This window comes from Oenanthe melanoleuca, chromosome 13 (genome assembly GCF_029582105.1).
Source record: "Oenanthe melanoleuca isolate GR-GAL-2019-014 chromosome 13, OMel1.0, whole genome shotgun sequence".
NCBI classification, from domain to species: Eukaryota; Metazoa; Chordata; class Aves; order Passeriformes; family Muscicapidae; genus Oenanthe; species Oenanthe melanoleuca.
In genome coordinates, this window is record NC_079347.1 from 9,482,667 (window position 1) to 9,503,678 (window position 21,012).

General features: G+C 50.5%; 1 protein-coding gene across 1 annotated transcript; it reads left to right on the forward strand.

The window, feature by feature from the left end:
- Positions 1–1,360: 1,360 nt before the first annotated feature.
- CSF1R (colony stimulating factor 1 receptor) lies at positions 1,361–20,903 on the forward strand. The gene is made up of 21 exons (XM_056502022.1): positions 1,361–1,577; positions 6,118–6,363; positions 7,108–7,392; positions 8,108–8,244; positions 8,869–9,028; positions 9,883–10,072; positions 11,057–11,172; positions 11,428–11,548; positions 12,168–12,358; positions 12,880–12,992; positions 14,351–14,477; positions 14,961–15,065; positions 15,382–15,492; positions 15,649–15,811; positions 16,351–16,451; positions 16,596–16,714; positions 17,474–17,596; positions 17,721–17,832; positions 18,136–18,235; positions 18,783–18,888; positions 19,347–20,903. The coding sequence occupies exons 1-21, from the start codon at positions 1,514–1,516 to the stop codon at positions 19,476–19,478; spliced, it is 2,922 nt and encodes a 973-aa protein (XP_056357997.1). The 5' UTR covers positions 1,361–1,513; the 3' UTR covers positions 19,479–20,903.
- Positions 20,904–21,012: the final 109 nt, after the last annotated feature.

The following is a 21,012-nucleotide window of genomic DNA, read 5'->3' on the forward strand; positions in this document are numbered from 1 at the left end:
GTCATCTCCAGCACAGTCAGCTGTGCTCTCATCTCTTGGCCAGGACCTTGCCTTGCTGGTACCTCTCTACCTGCCCCCTTTGGAGAAGCCCATTCCAGGCTGTGGGGGCTTTCAGGGCACTGCAGGTGCAGGTTCAACAGCCACCTCTGTGCAGATATTTTGGAAGAACACTTCTCTTTCTGCCTGTGGCTTGTTGTGGTGTTCCTGTCCCCTCCCTGCTGCTGGGGCTGCAGCTGGCAGAGCCCCTGGCTGGACCTTCCTCTCCTGTGCATCCCTTCCAGCACTACCAGGGGCTGGCTGTCACTTCCCACCCCAGAGCTGCTGTGAGCAGCCCTGAACTCCTGCTGCAGTGGGAGGTTATCCACAGACAGAGCAGAGAGCAGGGGCACCCTGTGTGAGCGATCTGCTCATCCTGCTGACTTTGAGTGTCCTTGAGAGGACTCCAAGCCTTCCCTCACACCTGTTTTGGAAGACCCTTGGTGCAGTGGAGGGTTAACAAAGTGTCTGATTTATTAATTACTAACACTGCTAATTAGTTAAGTGTTTAATTACAGCTTCAAGGTGCCTGCCAGGCTGTCAATTACAGCACAGCTCAGGCAGCCTTCTCACCAGCAGGCAGGATGGCTGGATGGGACAGCTCCAGGGGAGGAAGGGACTGTGCTCCAGCCCTGCAGCTGCTTGGTAGTGACAGGGTCACTGTGAGCCCCAGGCTTGGAGGGACAGGGACAGGAAAGAGCAGGGGTCCCCCTGTGCCCCCCAGCCCAGCCAGGAGGGGTCTGCATGCTGGGCTGCAGCTCGTCTCCCTGCCAGGGAGGATGGTGAAGCTGGCAGGGGGCTTGGGGGTGATCCTGTGTGGCCCTCTCTGCACCAGGGATCACACTTTTGGTTAGCACAAAACAATCTGGCATCTTCACAGGTTTTTCCCACCTGGGAGCTGCCCTGGGCTGAGCTGCCTTTGTGGGCCTGTTGTGAGGGAGCCTGCCATGTCCTGTGAGGGTCCCAAAGCCAGCAAGAGCCACTGAGCCTGAGGTGAAACTTGTCCTGCTGAAATAAAATGGAATCCACTGCCTGCAAGTGTGGGGACACTTTGTGTCCCTGTGCAAGGTGGAGGTGTATAAATATCCCTGGGGATTGGAGTGGCAGAAGCCAGAGAATGTCAGGATTATCCCAAACCCCAGCACGGTGCAGGGGCCCCTGGCAGCCCTGGGGAGTGGTCTGGGGGTGAACTCCTCTCTGAGGCCTGAGGGGGACCCTGCAGCAGGTTGTGCACATGGCCCCACCTCTGCCGTGGGGCTTGTCACTGGTGACGTGACAAAGCACAGCCTGGTTTTTTACCCCCGTTTCAAAAACAAACAAAATAGGGAATTTGTTAACTTGTGGTCAGCTCAGAAAGGAGAAGCTCCCGGCGAGGGAGCGCTGGGAGCGGTGCCCACAAGACGAGGCGCCCTCTGCTCCAGAGGATCCTCAGCAGCATTGGCTCCACGCTGGGGACACCACAGGCCCTGGGGACACCATGGGCCCTGGGGACATGGGTCCTGCTCTCCTCCTGCTGCTCACCTCAGCTGGCTTCTGGCATGGTAAGTGCACCGGCTCCCAAAGCCCCACCTCACGCCAGGGGAGTTTTGGGATGTGGTGAGGGTTCCCTGGTGTCTGGTGTGAGTGCTGCGTTCCTCCTCAGGTGAGGGGGATGGTGGATGTGTTGAAGCTGGACTAACACAGCTCCTGCAGGTGCAGGGTGGAGCTGGGCTCCTACTCATGTGTCCCAAAAGGCTGCTGTGGTCTGGGATTGTCCCTGTTTCTGGGGGCTGCTGCATGAACTGGACACTGCTGTGAGCAGGTCCAAGGACCCTTGGCGTGGGTAGGCAGAATATCTGTGCTCTGTGGCACTGCAGGGAAGGGACACCAGCGCTGGAATTCAGTGCAGACTTGGCTGTAGCAGCTTTGTGAAGGTCATCAGAGCTGGCTGCAATTAGAGAGGGAGGGCAGGGGTGGAAGAAGGGTGTGTTGCTGGTCTGTATTGGCTCTGGAGCCTGGCTTGCTCTTGGCTGCCTGCAGCCCTGCCAGGGTAAGGACAAGGAGGATGGAGGGGTGCACGTAGCATAGGCAGGATCTTGGCTGTGGGGAGATAGGAAAGGGAAACTTCCCACTCTTTGGGTCTGGGTTTGACATGAAGGAATGGTTCAGCAGCAACTGTGTCCTGAGGGAAGCTCTTTCCAAAATAACACTTTTGCTCAAATGGAGTTGGAGATGTTTGGTCTGTAGGTGAAGGAGTTGGGAAAATCAGCTGCATTGGCACCTTCCAAAGCACCTCCTGCCCAGCTGAAGTGTCTGAGGATTGCTGGTTTCTGGTAGTGCTGGCACACACAGCAGGGCTGTAGAGCCAAGACGTGATGGAAACAGAACTCAGCCAGCCAAGAAGGGAAAGGTGAACCCTCCTGTTTTTTGAGGCTGCAGTGATGGTCAAGAGGTGATAACCCACCAACCTCAAAAAAGAATCACTAAAGCTGTTTTGAGTTTTACAACCAAGAAGGTGGAGATCAGCATTACTAATCTTGCATTTTGAAGTGCTGGGAACCATTCAGGTTCTGTGTGGCACTCACCTTAATATTCCTTTTGAGCATGCTTGGGGACACAGTGAGACTGGTGTGAAATCCTCTTTGCAAGGGGACAACCTGTGGGGAGAGCATTTACCATGAGACAGGTAGGCAGCAAATCCTTCTTGGGCTACTGCAGCACCCGTGTTTTCAGCCCAGGAAATTTGCATCCCTCTCACTTGTTTCATGTTGAGTGACATTTGCAACACATTAAGCAGAGTTTTCTAGGTCTGCTGTGCTGGGAATTGGGTTGTGAAGGCTGCAGGGTTTTTAATTTCTTGTGGTTTTTTTATGATGATAGGGACTAGGCAGGTCTAATACAGATGTATGAGAGATCATAACAAAAGGTGTCAGGATCTCTCCAAAGGTTCCTTGAGCCACTGGCAGTGCAGATCACCAGCTGTGACATCCTCATGAGATGTCTGCCGTGTCAGGCTGTAGGACACACATTTGTGAGTACCAGCACTGCTGGCCATTTGCACACAAATCTGCACCATGCCAAGGTTCCACAAGGTAATAGGCTCCAGCTGGAGTCAGAGCCTGGCTTCCTTCTCCAGCCTCTGGGATTGCAAGTGCATCTTCTGTGAGTACCAGGGCTGATGGAACATGATTGTTGTGATCTGAGCCCTTGCTGAGGAAGGGCAAGGGGCTCAGATCAAGCAGAGGAAATGTTTTAAACCTGATCATTTTGCATCTGTGTCCTTGGCCATCTTGAGATGTATCCCTGAGGGTTTTGTTTTCTTATTGTGGGTAATATAAACCTCTGAGGTAGGAGCCCCAAGCAGAGCTGTGATGAGCACATTTTCTCCATCCCCAGTCCCCCAGGTGTAGGTGACTCTGGGGAAGGGGTCCTCAGAAATCAAACTTTTCCTTGCTGTCATTGAGGGTGGGACAAAGGGAGCCCAGGTCTGGTATGGGTCTCTCTCAGGGCCAGACCTTAGCCTGGTTTCTCCCCAGGACTAACTCAAGATGCAGGTGGTTGGTTTCTGTGGTGAGGATCCTGGGCACTTCTGTCATCCAGCCTTCACTTCTTCCTCACCAAATGCTCAGCAGAGGAAAGCAGTGTTTTGGCTGGCACAGGAGAGGCAGGGCAGAGTCTGCAGCTGGAAGGAGAGGTCATGGTTACACAACCCCAGTGTGGTAAAACCTCTGGCCAGCAGTTACTGGCAGTACTGCGGAAGCTGCTGGAGCAGAAGAGAGACATCCCTGGGCTTCGTGCAAGATTGCACAGTGGTCAGCAGGGACAGAGCCTCCCCCAGCAGCCCTGCTTCCCCATTCTGGAGAAGGACCCACTGCTCTGACTCATCCCCAGCATACATGAAGGAGTGGGTGGCCTTCACCTCGCCTTGTCCTGCATTTAGTGTGTCTTGTCTGTCCTCACTGCACCTGGGTGGTGCTTATATGGTTGGTGTGAGTCTCTAGTGACAGCCTGAAGGCTTTTTCCTCACTGTCCCAGAGAGCACCTATCCAGAACCTTTTCTGGCCACAGCATCTCAGCAATACCTGTAAGCTGGTGGCAACAAAGATCCTCAGTGACATGACTCCTGTTCATTTTGTTTTCTTTCCTTACCCTCCTGCTGTGGTCAAACCAAGGGCAAGTGACAACATGGTCTTTCTCTGAAGTAGTTTGAATACAACTCTGAGTCAAAAGAGCTTGGCTGCCTATGAAATGGTGCCAAAGCCCTGGTTGCGGATGGAGAGCCAAAGCAGAGAGTAGGTGAGGGAAAAGAATCCAGTAACAAAGAGTTAAATCAACAAAAATATCAAGCCTCACTAGAAAGCACAGCTTATCAAGAAGGGAGGAATGTTTTGCCTCATATATGTGGGAAATATAGTTTTGTAAATTATTCTGGGATATGTTTTTCTCCCCTCTGGGCTTTTCCTCTTTCCACAGAAAGATAAAATCATTTAAAAAAAGAGAAAAAAAAAAAAAAGAACAGGAGATAAAATGTCAAATATTCCATGCTCCTAAGACCCTTGTCCTCTGCTTCTCTCCACAGGAGCAGTGAGTTTAATCTAGGTCTTGTCTGAGCTTCCCCATGGCAGCTGTGTCATTGACACATACCAGCAACACTCTCTGGGGTCTCGAGTCTCATATTCTCAACCTTTGTTGCATGGAGGGAGTAATCAGCCCAGGATGGCTTAAATGCTGCTCTTTGGGCTCTGATGTGTGGGCCATGGATGGCACAGCCCTGAGCACAGCTGGTAGCCCAGGACACACAGTTGTACCTTGGGATCACCTTCCTCCCCAAAGGGGCTGTGATCAGGGGTGGATGAGGATAGGAGTGTGCTTCTGCTGTTACAGGGACAGTGCCCATGGCAGGGGGATCACTGCCTGCAGAGCAGGGAATTGATAAATTGCACAGCTCCCTTTGTGCTCAGTATTATTTGAATGAGGATGTGTGTCCCTTTAAGATGTGAGGTTGGGTTGGTGACTGGGAAGGAAAGCAGAAGTGGGAGAATAGCCCTGGATAGGGGCTGGAAGGGGGTGCAGAGCCCCTCAAGCACAGATAGCCATTTGCAATGTGTTTCCTGTCCTCCCTGAGGGCCTGGCGTGGGGTGACTCTTCCACTTCTTCCCCAACCCCGTGGCATTGATTCATTTTGCACTTCCCCCACCCTAAATATAGGTGGTGACTCAAAGAACTCGCTGACGGGGCAAAACAGGGGAAAAAATATTTCCCTGTGACAGTAAAGCTGGAGTAGGACCCTGGTTCCCCTTTGTTCAGCCAGCAGAGCAGGCAACTTCAAAGTAGGGATGCACCAGAACTCCAGCTGGTTGTGGTGCTGGTGTCTGCAGGACTGGTGTGTTGTGTGAACAGCTGCAGCTATGGGCTTTTGTCAGCTGTTTAGCTTTTCCATGCCTCAGTTTCCTCTGCCAAATAGGAGTAATAATGCTGTCTCATTTCATAATGTTTTGTTGGTGTCTGTGAGGAGAATGCAGTGTGTGACTTCACGGCACACATCAAAAGTGTCCTTCAAAATCCAGTACCTGGATTAGCCAACCTTTCTAAATGATATGCACTGGCTTCCTGCTCTGCAGGAGCCTTCCAGGTCTGTTCTAACTCAATGCAACACAGAGCCCCATGCACCAAACTTGGCTTAAACTCCACCAAATGATGCTATGGGCTAACCCAGTTCATAGAGCAGCTCCAGCTCTGCCACAAAAGGAAAACTATTGTAAGAAGAGCAAAAATCAACAGGAGCAACTGTCAAGCTGGCATTTGCCCCAGTCAGCTCCAGATGATTGTTTTTCCTGTCTCAGTGCTCTAAATGTTCAAATGGCAGGGAAGAGGGAAGTGTGGAGGGTGGTGTTTCTTCCCTGAAATTCATTCCTTGGAGTACCAGGCCATATGGGTCTGGTAGGGCAGAGAATGGGTGGAGTGATGTGAGCAAAAAAGCCAGTCTGAATCCCAGGCTCAGCCTTTTCCTGATGCTGAACTGCTCCATTCTCAGCAGTGTGAACTCTAACAGAGAATCTGTAGGGATCACTTTTGCATTCTCACTCTCTCTTTCCCTTGCAGGCTCAGCATCTCCAATGATCAGCCCTGACCTCTCTGCTCTGGTTGTCAACACGGGTGATCCAGTCCTCTTGCACTGCTCAGGAGAGTCTGAAGTTGCATGGAATAGCAAACAGAATACATTCAGAAACCACACCACCAGCACACTCAGCATTCCCAAGGCCACTTACAGGAATACAGGCACCTATAGCTGTGGTTATGTCAACAGCAGTGACAAGGGCATTGCAGCAATCCACCTGTTTGTGAGAGGTAACCCTGCTTCTAACCCTGCTTCTCCCTTCCCACATCCACTGGGAGAGCAGTCTCCCTCCAGGGAGCCACTGCACAGGTCCTGGTGTGCTTGAGGAGCAGTGCAGGCTCCTGGTAGAGCCACAACCATGAGAGTCTGAAAGCCCTGGGATAAAGCACAGAGCTCTATCTCATGTATATATGGATCTCTCCCTCCTTCTGCTGTGACTTCCCTTCTTGAAAAAACAGGGATGTAAGTCTGTTCAGTGTTGTAATCAGCAGTGAGATTTGCAAATCAGAGAACAGTACTGCCAGTACCTCAGAGAAGGGAGAGAGTCACAGGAATTAAATCCTCACAACACAACCTGAACCCCAAATATTCTTTTATCCCAGAAGAAGCTATGCTGTAGTAGCTCTACCACTTGACTTCACCCCTTCCCTTGTACCAGAGGTGCTGCCTTGAGCAGGGAAGCTGGAGGTCTAAAACCAGCACCATAGTGAAAAGTTTAATTGGAGGTATGCATATTTTCAGCCTCTGTTACCCGTGGACATTTGTGAGCTAGTTGCTGTGATCCCCTCGAATGCCTTAGCTGGAGCTGGGTTTGTCATGTGAGTGTTTGAGGCTGAGTCAGGCAGGCTGAGCAGGGCTGCCCCAGCCCCGAACTCCCGCTGGGCAGCAGGGCTGGACACTTGCCTTTGCTGGAATGTGTTTCTCAGCTTCAGTGCACTTCTGACCCCTCTCACAAACCTCTCCTGTCCCTGCAGATCCCCACAATGTGTGGTACACCCCCCAGTTCCGTGTCCGGGGAATCGAAGGTATGAATGTTGATCTCCCCTGCCTCATCACAGCCCCTGAGTACGGATCCAGTGTGACTCTGATAAAGGATGATGTCTCTCCTCTCCCACCTGGGACCAACTACTCCTTCAGTGCTGAGAAAGGAGTGAGGCTGTACAACGTGCAAAGCAAGCATAAAGGTTTTTACCGGTGCCAAGCACAGATAAATGGAAAAATAAAGAATTCATCAAGAATAAGGCTGATTATGGAAGAAGGTAAAGAATTGGGGTTGTTGCTGTCCTAAGGGCCACAGATAGCTAAGCTGGCCACAGTAGATAGTTAAGGAAAAGCTCCTTGCCAGTGGCAGGAAAGACCTTCTGAACCTGCAATTTCTAAAGGTTATTTAGTGGAGTCCAAATTCCATCAGCCTCTGGCAAATTGGTTCCTTCAGATGGGTTTGCATGAGTTCAGTGGTCTTCAAATCTTTGCAGGCACTGTCACAGACCAGAGAAAAATTTCCACCAATCCCTCCAATGTTCTTCAAGTCCTTGGGCCCTGATACTCCATCTGGAACCATGGCAAAAACTTCCCTTTCAACCCATAGTCTGACTGCTGTGTTCTTCCCACCTGTGCTGCTTCCCATAGACGTGATCAAAAAGGAGTGGTGGTCACTAGGGAAGGGGAAGGTGGGGGTAAAGAGGATGGAAAGGAGGAGGTAGGATCATAGAATAGAGTCATAGAAGAGTTTGGATGGGAAGAGACCTTGAAAATCATCTAGTTCCAAGCTCTCTGCCTCAGGCAGGGATGCTCCCTGCTAGATCAGGCCCCACCTAACCTGGCCTTGAACACTTCAGGATGGGGCACCCACAACTTCTCTGGGCTGCCTGTGCCAGTGCCTCACCTCAAGGTAGCCAGGTCCTGAGGCGTCTCCAGAGCCGTGGAATCACTGGACAAGCTGACAGTGGATGTCTCCCTGCTTGCCTTGTGCAGCCCTGGAGAAGCCCGTGTCGGTCATGATGGACCCTGCAGACCACGTGCGGATCGTGGGCGAGCCGTTCCACGTCACCTGCACAGTGATTGCTCCCTCCCACAAGTACGACATCAGATGGGTGACAGCAGCAAAGACAGTAAGTTGGGGTGGAAACTGGGGGACACAGGGTGGTAAGGACTGCCCAGACCCACAGCAAAACCTTGCACTGCCCGACCAAAGCAGCCATTGAAGCTCTAGAAATTTGAATATCATTTCGTTGGGATGACACAGGATTAAGAAACACCTGCCTGTTGTCAGAATCATGCTGCAAGAGAGGAGAGTGTGTTGTTTCAGCTGAGTTTATTGGACAGGAGTCACAGTACCTATTAAAGCAACATTTCCCCTGCCAGGGCTTATAAGGCAGCAAACATTTTCACTACAGAGTTGTCCAGAGAAAAGATAGATCTGAAGAAAAGGAATATATTTCAAAATCTCTGTGATGCTGACTTCTAAATGCTAGATGGTTAGATAAGATGTGCTAGAAGTCCTTATTATAACTGGTGCCTTTATTTGGGAGATCAAACAACACACAAGGTATGTTTGGATCACACAGTGTAAGGCCAAGTTGCAGTCAGAAGGCTGACAATAGCTACAGCCTAACTGCTGTGGAATATCTGCCCTGGATCCTGGGTTTAATGTGTCTCTGGGTCTCCACACAGGTTGCTCTCAGGTGTATTTGCTCTGCCTTTCCAATGTGTGCTGCTTCCTCTCTGCCTGACAGGTCATGACAACTAAAAAGCCTGACTTTGAAGATGGTAACTACTTCATCAATGACACCCTGTCCATTGCAGCTGTGACCATGGAGGACAGTGGGAAGTACACCTGTGTAGCTAACAATTCAGTAGGATTCAGGAATGCCTCAACAATGCTTCAGGTAGTAGGTGAGTTGTCCCCCAAAAGCCTAGTAGGGCTGAATCATGTGTACCCTTGAGTATTTGCTGCTTCTGCTTCCATCCTCTTCCTAGATTTATTGTTGAAAACATAATTCTCAGTTGTGCCTGAGGGCTTACATTAGAGCTATAAAGCTGCTAGGAAGGCAACTGGTGTCCCCTTCATATTTTGAGGGGTCAGAGGACATATTTTGGATCCTGGATGAAAAATTGCAGTGCTCTTCTCTGTGCATTTATAAACAGCTTAAAAACAGTAAAAAGGGAGTGGGGCAAGGTTGTGCTGGAAACGCTGGTTAGAAGGAAGGGTGAGCCATACAAGCAGAGTGTGGATCTCTGTCTCTTCCAGTCACAGATCCACACAAGAGGATTCAGGTCTATTATACACTTGTTTGTATCTCAAGATGGAAAATTCATCCTCACAGCTAGCAGGCTGGAGTTTGCTGATGATCCAAAGCTGCTGCATACCACAGCCCAGAAAGAATGCTCAGTCTGAGTTATTTCCTAGCGAGAAGCCAGGATTTTAGCTAAAGGGCCTGTCTTTAATAAACAATTAGGAGATACTGTTTTAGCCTCATCACTTCTTAGTATACAGCATGTAAAACTTCTTTCTTCATGAGACTTCACTAAGATTTTCTTGCTCAGGCAGTGAAATCCAAGGTGCCATGACAAAGAAGTAATTTAAGAGAACTCCTTTGGCAAAACACCTGTGCAATATTTCATTCCCTTCTGCAGTCTCCCAGCTGAGGCTGCTCTTTCCAGTAGTGATCCATTTATGGAGCCAGTGTAAGGTTATTCCAGGTCTCTGGACATGCCTACTGATGGTCATGCTCTCCTCCACCCTGCAGAGAAAGGTTACGTGCACCTGATCCCAGGACAAGCCACCGGCCAGGAGGTCGCTCTGGGAGAGAGTGTGGAGCTGCAGGTCCACATTAAGGCTTACCCAAAACTTGTCAAGTGCTTCTGGGAACACACAAATCCCTTGAAGAACTCTAAATCTACCATATTCAAGGGCGAAACGATCGCTGGAAACAACTGGTACGTGCTCTTTGTCTTCTACACTGGCTATGGCATGTGTCCAAGAGAGCTGTCCTTGAGACAGGCAGGCCCATTCTACAGAAAACTCTGGTTTTAAAGAGGGGAAACTGTTCTGCTTTTTTTCTGTTTTCTCTTTCCAGTATTATTAGCAAACCACAGTATGATCAGATCAAGGAGGGCACCACCCTCCCTAAGTTGGCAGCCTTCTCTTTAGAAAGCCTCTTGGGAGGCAGTATCACCTTTGTGATCTGCTTGTTCCACTCTGCACTCTCCTTGCCAGAAGAAACTGAAGGAGTAGATGAATAGTACAAAAAGCTTAATTCTCTCACTGGTCCTTGGATCTATCCCCTGCTCTGAGGGTGAAAGAGTGTGCACTGAGAGGCACTGAGAGCCCCATGACAAGAGAAGTCACAAACATTGTTATGTGAATATGATCTAACAGAGGGTACAGGTCTGCTCTTCCAAAGCCTACAGCCAACCGAGTCCAAGGGGAGACTGAAAGAAAATCATTCCATTTGCTGGGGTTTGGGGAAATTCCCCTTTCATTTTTTTAGAAACAAAAAACAATCCACAAGAGGGACTGTGCCACTTGGCAAAAATTATGGCTTTAGGGTGAACTCTTTCTTGCACTGGGGGCAGAGGGGAGTGGCCACTAGGGAGCACAACTTCATGGAGAAACCCATCCTGCCAAAGGCAGGAGAACCAGCATCCCCTGACCCTTGAATGCAATGATTTAAATGTTAATTTACTTCTGAGCATTCACCCACCTGTAGTCTTTCAGAAGTGCTGAAATGCACTTGGTGGCAAAAGGTGTTTCCTCTAAGGAAGACCAGTCCCTCCCTGCTTCCCCTGAAGAAGCACTAGCAGGGTACCTGATGGGCTGGGATTAGAGCTGGAAGTGTTCACTGCTCCAGAGCACAGGAAGCAGCAGCATCTCACTAAGCAGGGCTCAGTGCTCTTCTCAGTGTTTCTCTCTGTGAGCAGGTACAACAACACACTCTTCCTTCACCGCCTGAAGGAGGGAGAGGGAGGGTTCTACACGTTTCATGCCTTCAACAATGTGACCAGTGAATCACTTACCTTCAATATCTCTCTGAAATGTAAGTGCTTGTCCATTCTTTCACCCTGCTTTCCCAAGAGACTGCTTCCCAGTTGGAAAAAAAAGCCACCAACCCCTGGGTTGGGGTACCAGGCTGCTTCCAGCTCAGCACCCACAGGACACACAGACCCAGCCAAAACCTGCCTGTGTGTTGCACAGGGGTTCCTTCTATTTTATTGTTGGAAAGGAGCCAGAGCATGGGGGATGTGCTCTTCCCTGATCACAGCATTCACTGTTTATGTGACTTCCCCAACAGCTTCTCCAAGGGTGTGCAAGATCAAGGTGCCAGCCGACGACTCCGGCACCCTGCAGTGCGTGGCCATCGGGTACCCTGCGCCGCGCATCGAGTGGTACCAGTGCCCCATCCACGCCGACAGGTGAGAGACCCCCGGCTCCATTCAGGGGGCTGGGCACCCCCAGGCTGTGCCCAGGAGAGCTGAGCACCCCCAGGCTGTGCCCGGGAGAGCTGAGCACCCCCAGGCTGTGCCCAGGAGACTGAGCACCCCCAGGCTGTGCCCGGGAGAGCTGAGCACCCCCAGGCTGTGCCCAGGAGACTGAGCACCCCCAGGCTGTGCCCGGGAGAGCTGAGCACCCCTAGGCTGTGCCCGGGAGAGCTGAGCACCCCCAGGCTGTGCCCAGGAGACTGAACACCCCCAGGCTGTGCCCAGGAGAGCTGAGCACCCCCAGGCTCATGGGAACCAACGGCAGCTGGCTGGACAGGGCTGTTGTGTCTTCAGCCCCACTGAAGGGACTGATGGCAGAGCGCACAAAATGTTAATTATGTGTGCTGAGCCACATAAAGGCAATCATGGCTCTGTTTATACAGGGCTGAGGTATTCAGGGAGAGATCTTTAACTGGGCATAGAGTAACACATCTCACAGAGCTGCTACCCAAATTCCCTGTGTCTCCTCTCTAGTCTGACACCGGCCCCCACTCAGCTGTGAGCTGCTGTGCTGCAGAGGAGCACTCACTGTGTCCTCTTGCCACCCCTGCAGGTACAGTGAGGACTATGAATTGATAAGGAATGACTCCAGACCACAGGTGGTGAATGTGTTGCCCTTCCAGGAGGTGGAGGTGGAGAGCATCATCCTCTTCGAGGAGCTGGGTGACAATTTCACCTTCTGTTGCGTGGCCATTAACGGGGAAGGAAATGCCTCTGACATGTTTCACTCACTCACCATGACCAGTAAGATACAAACCATCAGCTTGGCAGAGTGGGGGAGAATCTGGGGGCTTTGAGATTACATCTTTTATGTATATCCCCACTGTCTTGCAAGAGAGGTGGAACAGATTCCACAAGCCCTTTATCCTCACACGTATGAGGCTTTGGTATTTGCCAGTCCTAAGAGCCATGTGGGAATTTCTGGCTGGGTTATAGCCTGGAGCAAAAGGCTGAGCCACACTATGAGCAACTTTTAACTGCAGGACTCAGCTCCAGGGCATGGTGCATCCAGCAGTTCCTCAGCCCATGAGAATACATGGTGCTGTTTGTGTGGAAATAGGGGGCATGAGGAGAGCCATTGCTACCTAGAGTTTGGCATCAGGACCTTCCCTCAGCTCCCAGCAGCTCCCAAAAGGGTGAACTGAGGGCAGTGCTGGAGTGTGTGCCATACAGAGGAATCCAAAGTGAATAGCTGGGCAAAATGCTCCCAGAGTTGGGGTTGAAATATGAGTGTTTACTCATTCTCCTTTTCTTCCCTCTTCCAGGTAGTGTCATGGCCCTTCCAAACAAGCTCTTCAGCCCTGTTCTCTCCACCTGCATAGGTGCATTGGTGCTGCTGCTCCTCCTACTCCTTTTCCTGCTCTACAAGTACAACCAGGTCAGATTCCCTGCTGCAGGGTGAGGGCTGCAAGGGCTGCCCAGCCTCAGAGGCCACACAGCCTCTGCTGGCCAGGGCAGGGACCATTCAGCTTGGAGGTACCAGGCAAACTGCCTCCTTTACCTCCCCTGCCTCCCGGCTTCCCCCTCAAAGCTCATGCACCCAACACAGTGTATTAATTCCTCCCCTGCCCTGGTCCTTCAGTCTTGTACCCCACAGGTCAGAGTGGTTATTGTTTGGTGCCAGACAAAGGTGCTCACTCTGTGCTGTTAGTTGCAGCTGGTTTTGCTCATGGACTGAATTAAGGGAGAAAAAAAAAAGTGGTTTGCATTTTGCATCCACTTCTTATTCCGCTCGCTGCTTTATAAAAAACTGTTTTTATGGAGAAACAGGATGATGTTAGAAGAAGTTTGTTTCCAGGAAGACTTGGTCACTATTTTTATATAAGAACTTGCCCCATTTTCTCTGCAATTCATTCCAGCATTTGGATTCTTTCTCTGTTTTTTCCACAAAATGAACCAATCAGCCATCTCTGCTTCACCAGTGGGTGAAAATCTCCTGGTTTTCATCTCTCCTTTTGACACCCTTCCTTTGACAGCCTATCAAGGCTGAAGATTCTGCAGCAAAGTTCTGGTGCTGGGTGTCAGAAGATCCATCAAAGCCCTCTCTCAGACAAGCACCTACAGCTTAGCAGGCAGAGCTGCCTTTGGACAGTGGTGCAGAGACAGAGAAAGATGAATCAATGTGTAAACACATATCTGAAATAAATAGCTTTGTGGAAGGGCTTGCAAGCCCAAGAGAAGCAGGACATGTCTATAAATAGCATGGTTACCTATCTCAGACAAGTACCAGTCTTCTCTTCTCAAGGACTCCAGCACTGCTTCTCTGCCTTTCCTGGTTACTTCTGCCATGACATTCTTGGAAAAGAGAAATGCTTACTTCTCTTTCTCCTTTTTTATTTTACCCTTGTAAGGGAAGTGTGGCTGGGCCAGCTCCACTGTTCTGCTGTGCTCAGCAACCAGGGGTCCAAGGAAGGAGACACAGTGGGGACATCTCCCTCCAGCACCAGCTGGGCACTATCAGCCACTGCTCTTGTGGGATGTGCTGGATCTCCCAGCTCTGCCATCCCAAATGATGGCAACAGGCTGCTTCCAGGGGCACAAGAGCAGTGGGGGGACTTCATAACTGCAAAGAGTCCAGAAAAAGCCTCTCTCACTCAGTCCAGGTTCAAAAGATATTTGATGGGCTGAAATCTGCATCTTCCCTCTGTACCTGCAGAGTGAGCTTGAGTGGATGCTGCGGCTGGGGGACCCTCCCAGCTTGGGAAACACTGAGTAACTGGAATCTCTTCCTGGCAGAAACCCAAGTACCAGGTGCGGTGGAAGATCATTGAGGCCTGTGAGGGCAATAATTACATCTTTATCGATCCCACTCAGCTGCCATACAATGAAAAATGGGAGTTTCCAAGGAACAACCTCCAATTTGGTAAGAAACCTTCCCTGCAGCTTGCCTGGTGGCATGAAGCACATCACAAAGCTGAAATGCTTCAGGAGTCAGAGCCAAAGCTCTGGGTGGTATCCAAAGCTGCATCCAGACATTGCAGCAGCATCCTTAACCAGGCCTTGCTGCCCTCTTTCACACAGGGTGAGAAGTGGTAGGGTGCAGCCTGCCTCCCTCCTCCTTAGCTCCAAGTAAGGCTGCAGGGGTCATGTCCCTCCTCTTGCACATGGGGTTATTCCTAAGGCACAGGGTTGGTGAGGCAAAGTTTGGAAATGGTTTCACACCATCTTTGCTCACAGTAGAGTTCCCCACAGATGTTTGCCAGCTCCTGACTAAGGGATGTGTCATCTTGTGTGAGCCCAGCAGGAATCTCCATCCACCAGACATCCTCCTCAAGGCTGTGTGCAGGACAGCTGCTCAATCTTTCTCTATAAAATGTCTTACAAGTACTCTTTTTTCTCTCTGCAGGAAAAACTCTTGGAGCAGGAGCCTTTGGAAAAGTGGTAGAAGCCACAGCTTTTGGGCTGGGCAAAGAAGATTCAGTGCTCAAAGTGGCTGTGAAGATGCTAAAGTGTGAGCACAGAGCAACTTGAAAATCCTCCAGGCTCCTCTGGGCAGGATGTAGTGTGTGCTCACCACATGCTGGTGCTCACAGGCTGCAACAGCTACTTTTTAAAGTTGTTCCTGTGCCAAGTACCAGATGCTGGAATCACACTACTGCCTTTTTTGTGGACAGGGGAGGCCAGAGGCACAGTTAGAGGGCACAGTTTTCACTCTGTGTCTCCTCCTTTTGTTCCATAACTCTGTCAACACCTGTTTCTGTCCTCTCCCTTTATGTCCCCCTTGTCCTTCCCTCCCTCCTTCACACAGTCCTTCTCTCGCCCCCCAGCATCAGCAGACACGGATGAGCAGGAGGCTCTCATGTCTGAGCTGAAGATCATGAGTCACTTGGGGCACCACGAGAACATTGTGAACCTGCTGGGGGCATGTACCTGTGGAGGTAGGACCCCCATCCCTGCTGCCCTCCGGACAGAGCCCCTGCTCTGAGGCACAGCTGATGAGCTCTGTGGGTTCTGCTGCCCTCCCAGGGAAAGCAGTCCTCAGCACAGGTCACAGTAACATCATTCCTTAATGAACCTTCCTGCTGCTCTCCCAGGGCCAATCCTTGTCATCACCGAGTACTGTCGCTATGGAGATCTGCTGAATTTCCTCAGGAAGAAGACTGAATCCATAATTATCCAGGATTCTGCCCTGGACACCTCTTTAGACAGTGCTGCTGACTACAAAAACATCGAGCTAGAGAAAAAGTACATCCGCAGGTAGGAGCAGAGCTGGGGTGGCTGCAGGGCTGAGCAATGCAGGGCTGGGTACCCACTGGGAGAAGTGTAAGAGCACTGTGCTGGGAGAGATCAAGGTCAAAGGTCTGGCAGGATACCAGGATGTAAAAGTCACTGGGGTTGTATGTGTTTAGATCTGGTTGTAGTTCTGAGTTTTTCAACAGACACTGAATACCCACAATAAATCTGGGTTTCAGCCCTGTCTGCCCTTCCACAATTCAGAAACAAAGCTTTTTGGCTTCCTGCACTATTGGGCACATGGGTTTGGTAGAATGAAGCTGACTGCTCCCCATCAGCCAAGAGCTTAAAAAAGGGGAGCAGTACTTGGAGCCCCATAATGCAAAGGGCCCAGGTCCTCTTTCTGAATCAACTTCAAGTTTGCCTGTGCCCTTGAGCCCTTGTCTAAGTCACTGTCTGCAGGCAGGCATGTGCTTTCTCCTCTTGGTGGATATGGAGCAGGGCAGAAGGAACTGCTGGAGGGTTCTAACAGCCTGCCCCCCTCTCTGCTGCTTCTCACTCAGTGACAGTGGCTTCTCAAGCCAGGGTTTGGAAACATATGTTGAAATGAGGCCTGTGTCGTCATCATCATCTTCAGCAGCATCAGATTCTGCGCAAGCCAGGGGTGAGTCAAAGGCTCATTTCTGTGATTTCGTGATTTCTTTCTTTCGGCCATCCTGTCTGGTTTAGCTCTGGGAACCACAACACGCCATAGTTTGTGTTACTCGTCAGCTTTCCAGCCAATCTAAATCTCTGCTTTGAATTTCAGGGAGAGGCTCGGAGGAAGAAGATGAAGCCAGGGAGGATCTCCGTCCCCTCAACCTCTCTGACCTGCTGCAGTTCTCCAGCCAGGTGGCCCAGGGCATGGCATTCCTGGCCTCAAAGAACGTGAGTGCCAAGAGAACCGCTGCCCCCAGCACACCAAGTGGGAAACACCAGCCCAGCCCAGCCATGCAGGAGCCACCCCTCCTGGCTGCAGAAGCCTTGGGATGTCTTTGGATGGGGTAGCCAAGCTGAAGCAAGCTGCTGCTGGAAATGGGCCTCTCTGCTCTGTCTGTTGGGTTCAGACAGGCTGGCTCTGGTGCCTGGTGTTCCCTCTAGAGCCCGGGTCTCCCATGGCCATCACAGGAGGGCAGTGTTACAGGGGCAGCCTAGAGCTGTGCATCATGCTGCTCTCAACATTTTCTCCCCTGCTTTTACATGAGATCAGGAGCTTTGTTTTGAAGCTTTCTTGCTTTGGCAGAGTCCCTGCTACCTCAGGGACAAGGAACTGAAAGTGGCTGTCGAGTGACTGCCAGAGCTGGCCCAGAGTGTCAGAGTCACCCTGGGGCTGTTCCAAAGATGAGGACAAGGTGTCAACAGCCCCTGATTCTGACCTCCCATTATGGGGAAGATGACAGCCCCATGAGTGATTTAAGAACAGAGCATGGAATGTCACGGTGTCTTAACATTGCAAATGAAGTGCTTGAAAGAGAGCTACAAACATGTAATTTGTATATAACATGGTGCCTCAGACAGGGGATCTTCAAAAAATACATTTCCCTTGCCCCTGCAAGTGTTGTTTTGTTGGCAGGCCTAGACTGTAGGGAATTTTTAGGACTGCTGGGGGCCAGTGACTGGGTCTCAGTTGTGGTGTCTTCTCCCCAGTGCATCCACCGTGACTTAGCAGCCAGGAATGTGCTCATATCAGATGGACGGGTAGCCAAGATCTGCGACTTTGGCCTGGCCCGGGACATCATGAATGACTCCAATTACGTTGTGAAAGGCAATGTAAGTAATAAAAATGGGCACGAGAGAAGGTACAAGGGTAGGAGGGGCTGGAGCATGAAGGACAGGCAGGGTGCAGCAGAAGTTGCCAGCTTGTCCCAGTCTGCAGGACTCTCTGCTCTTCCAGGCCCGCCTGCCCGTGAAATGGATGGCCCCAGAGAGCATCTTTGACTGCATTTACACAGTGCAGAGTGATGTGTGGTCTTACGGCATCCTGCTCTGGGAGATCTTCTCTCTTGGTAAGAAAGAAGCAGCTTGCAAACCTCTCGTTTTCTGTGGCTCACTGCTGCCCTAATGCAGAAAAATTTCCAAGAAAGAAGGAAGGTTGACAAAAATCTCAGTTTATCAGGGCTGTAAAACACTATGTTATGTTTCCAGAGGGACCATTCAAAACAAAGAATGCCACATCATTTTCTCTAACTCTGACCTCCCTTGGTAGCACTGGCTCAGGCCAGGCTCCGGGCTGCCCTTTCCCACCCCTAGAGCCTGGAGTGCTGGACACTCTGGTCTGAGAGCCCCCTCTGCTCCTTTTACTGTCACAGGGAAGAGCCCCTATCCTGGCATGTTGGTGAACAGCAAGTTCTACAGGATGGTGAAGCAGGGATACCAGATGGCCAGGCCTGACTTTGCTCCCTTGGAAATGTGAGTGGATGCACTGAGCTTCACACAGCAGCAACAGGGGGGCTGGAGCTGCCTCATGGCAGCAGGCAGGGACATGGCACATTGTCCACAGGTCTGCCTTCTGCTCCCAGGTGGCTGCCTTGAGGTTAAGGATGGATCCTACCAGGCTGCTGTTTGCTCCTGTAGGAAAACAAGGCCTGGGGCAGTCTATCTCCTGTTTAGGGACAGAAGGATGAGAGCACTCACATTACATGTCTACATTCCTGAACTTGATGGGGTTTTCTTCTTTTTGTAGTTAGCTTCTTTTGACTCTATGAGAAGACAAGCCTGAGTAGGCTAAAGGAGGGTAGTAAGTGTGAAAGCCTGAAGTCTTAATTGTTGATCAGTTTGCTCCATCCACTCCAGTGCCCACTATTCCCTGGAGCACTGCACTCACCATGGGTTTTTTGGAACACAAGGGACTGCTCAGTACTGTGTCTCTGATATACAGAGAGCTGCAGGGAAGAGCCTGGGGCTGCAACCCTCCAGCAGCACCATGTAACCTCCCTGTCCCTGTCTGGCCCTGCAGGTACAGGATCATGCAGGCATGTTGGAGCCTGGAGCCCACACGGAGACCCACCTTTGACCAGATTGTCTGCTTCATCCAGAAAGAGCTGGAAGTGCATAAGGAACAGGTGAGGACCTCTGGAGAGAAGGAGGAGGATGTCTTTCCCCGTACATAAACACAGCTTCTGGACACATTTCTGTGATAACCCTTACCATTAGATGTTGGTAGTGTTGGTAGGAAGTGCAGAGAGGCACCCAGCTGAAGGGTTAAGTCACTCCCCACCACGGCCAAAGAGGGCTGGATAAGGAAGCACAGCTTCTTGACAGAAGCCTCTCTGTGACAGGCAGTCATACACTACCAGCACAGCACCCTGCACCATTCCCCTGGGCTTGCTGTGCATTCTCTCAGGATTAGCTGTCCACAAAAGCACCACCCTGCCTGTTAGTAATGCCCTGTGGGCACAGCAAAGGGTGGTAATGTGGAGTGAGCACATCCCCAGCTGCTCACCCGCATGGGAACAGGTGTCACACACAATCAATGGGACCAAAACACACTTGAGGTGCTGTTTCTCCCTTTTCTTTCAAGGACTACACCAACCTCCCCTCCAGTGCTGAGGAAGACAGTGGCTGCGACACCTCGGGCTGCTGTGAGGAGTCCTGCGAGCAAGAGGAGAGTGGGCAGCCCCTGCTCAAGGGCAACAACTACCAGTTCTGTTAGGTGGGACCTTCACCCTGGGGTTGATCCTTGTCCTGGCTCCACAGAGCTCACCCTAGGACACAGATACCTTCTGCTTTGGCCTTCTCTGTGCTTTCTGAAGTGCGTTATGGACTCTCTCACCAAAAGGAGAGCGAAGGAGGCACCGTGGGGTCCCTGGAGTCTCATCTCACACAGAGCATGGAGCTGTTAGGATGGTAACAGGCTCCATCTCTACAAGGCACACAGAAGTCCCCATCACCTGTCTCCCCATGCCCCAGAAAAGGCTGTGGGAGTTTGGCTTTTGTAGTTTTTTAAAAAAAAAAACTAGTCACAGCCAAGTAAGACTTTTTCAAGTCTCACTCACATTACTGAACCCTTGTGTTTTATAAGCACATCTTGAAGTATGTCTTGGCACTGGAACTGCTCCACCCACCCTCTTGATCATCCTGCTCTCTTCCCTTTGTCAGTCTGACACTGCAAATTGCAGTGTGTTTAGATATAGGTAAAGCTTCTGTAGCACTGAATATGCATTAACCCCTACACTTCCTCATGCAATCCACCTCTCTACAGCTGATGCTTCTTCAGGGAGTGTTTGGGTTAAGTGAGCCACAGAGCCAACCCCAGGGTTATGTGAACTTGTACCTCACTAACAGGACAGAGGGACAGTTCTTTCTCAGGTAAAACACAGCAGAAAAAAATGCTCTTCCATGAGAGCACTGAACACAACCCAAATCCAGGAAAGAATGGCAGCTTAAAGAGGTCTAGAAATTATCTATATTACACATATCATACAGAACTTCTCAGAACTGAGTTACTGAGCACGTAGCAATCACTGCCTTTGTCACTATTACAGACTTGTACTAAATTTCCTAAATGTACTTTTAATAGTGCAACTGAGGTGATTTTTTTTCATAAGCTAGGGCCTAATGCCCTTCAACCTATTTCTCAGCTAGCTCTTGCTCAGGGTTACTACTGCCCCAGCCACCCAGTCCTGTGTACCTACCAGAAAGAGCTAAACAACCTTCTTAGCTTCACCTGACTTGGTGGGTAAAGGATCTCTATTCCAGGTACAAGCAAACTACAACTGACAGGGCTCAGGCAAACTACAACTGCACTGCAGGTGGCCTTTGTCACACTGAGCAATTTCATTGTGGGCCATTTCTGATTCTACTAAACCCAGTTTTATCCTAACACCAAGTGATTCATTCCTCCTTACTAAATGAAAAGCTAATGTAACTATCTGTCAGCATTATAAAAAATAAAATGCTTAACAAAATGAGTCTCTTCTAGGGCTCTAAGGACTGTTCTCAGAGGGGAACAGCTCAGAGTACGGGTGATGCACTGGCCTACCCACTCACCCTGTAACTCTGTTCCTCAGTACCAGTTCTCAAAACCACTCATTCTTGTGTAACACAAAATCTTATTAAAAGCAAGGTTTGAAAGGTATGAAGTAGTCTCTGTGCATGGATATAATGGAATGTAATTTCAATTGTGATGATGGGGCACCTGAAAAGTCAGCATGTGGCACATGGCAGCAGTCTCTGGGGCAAGTGCA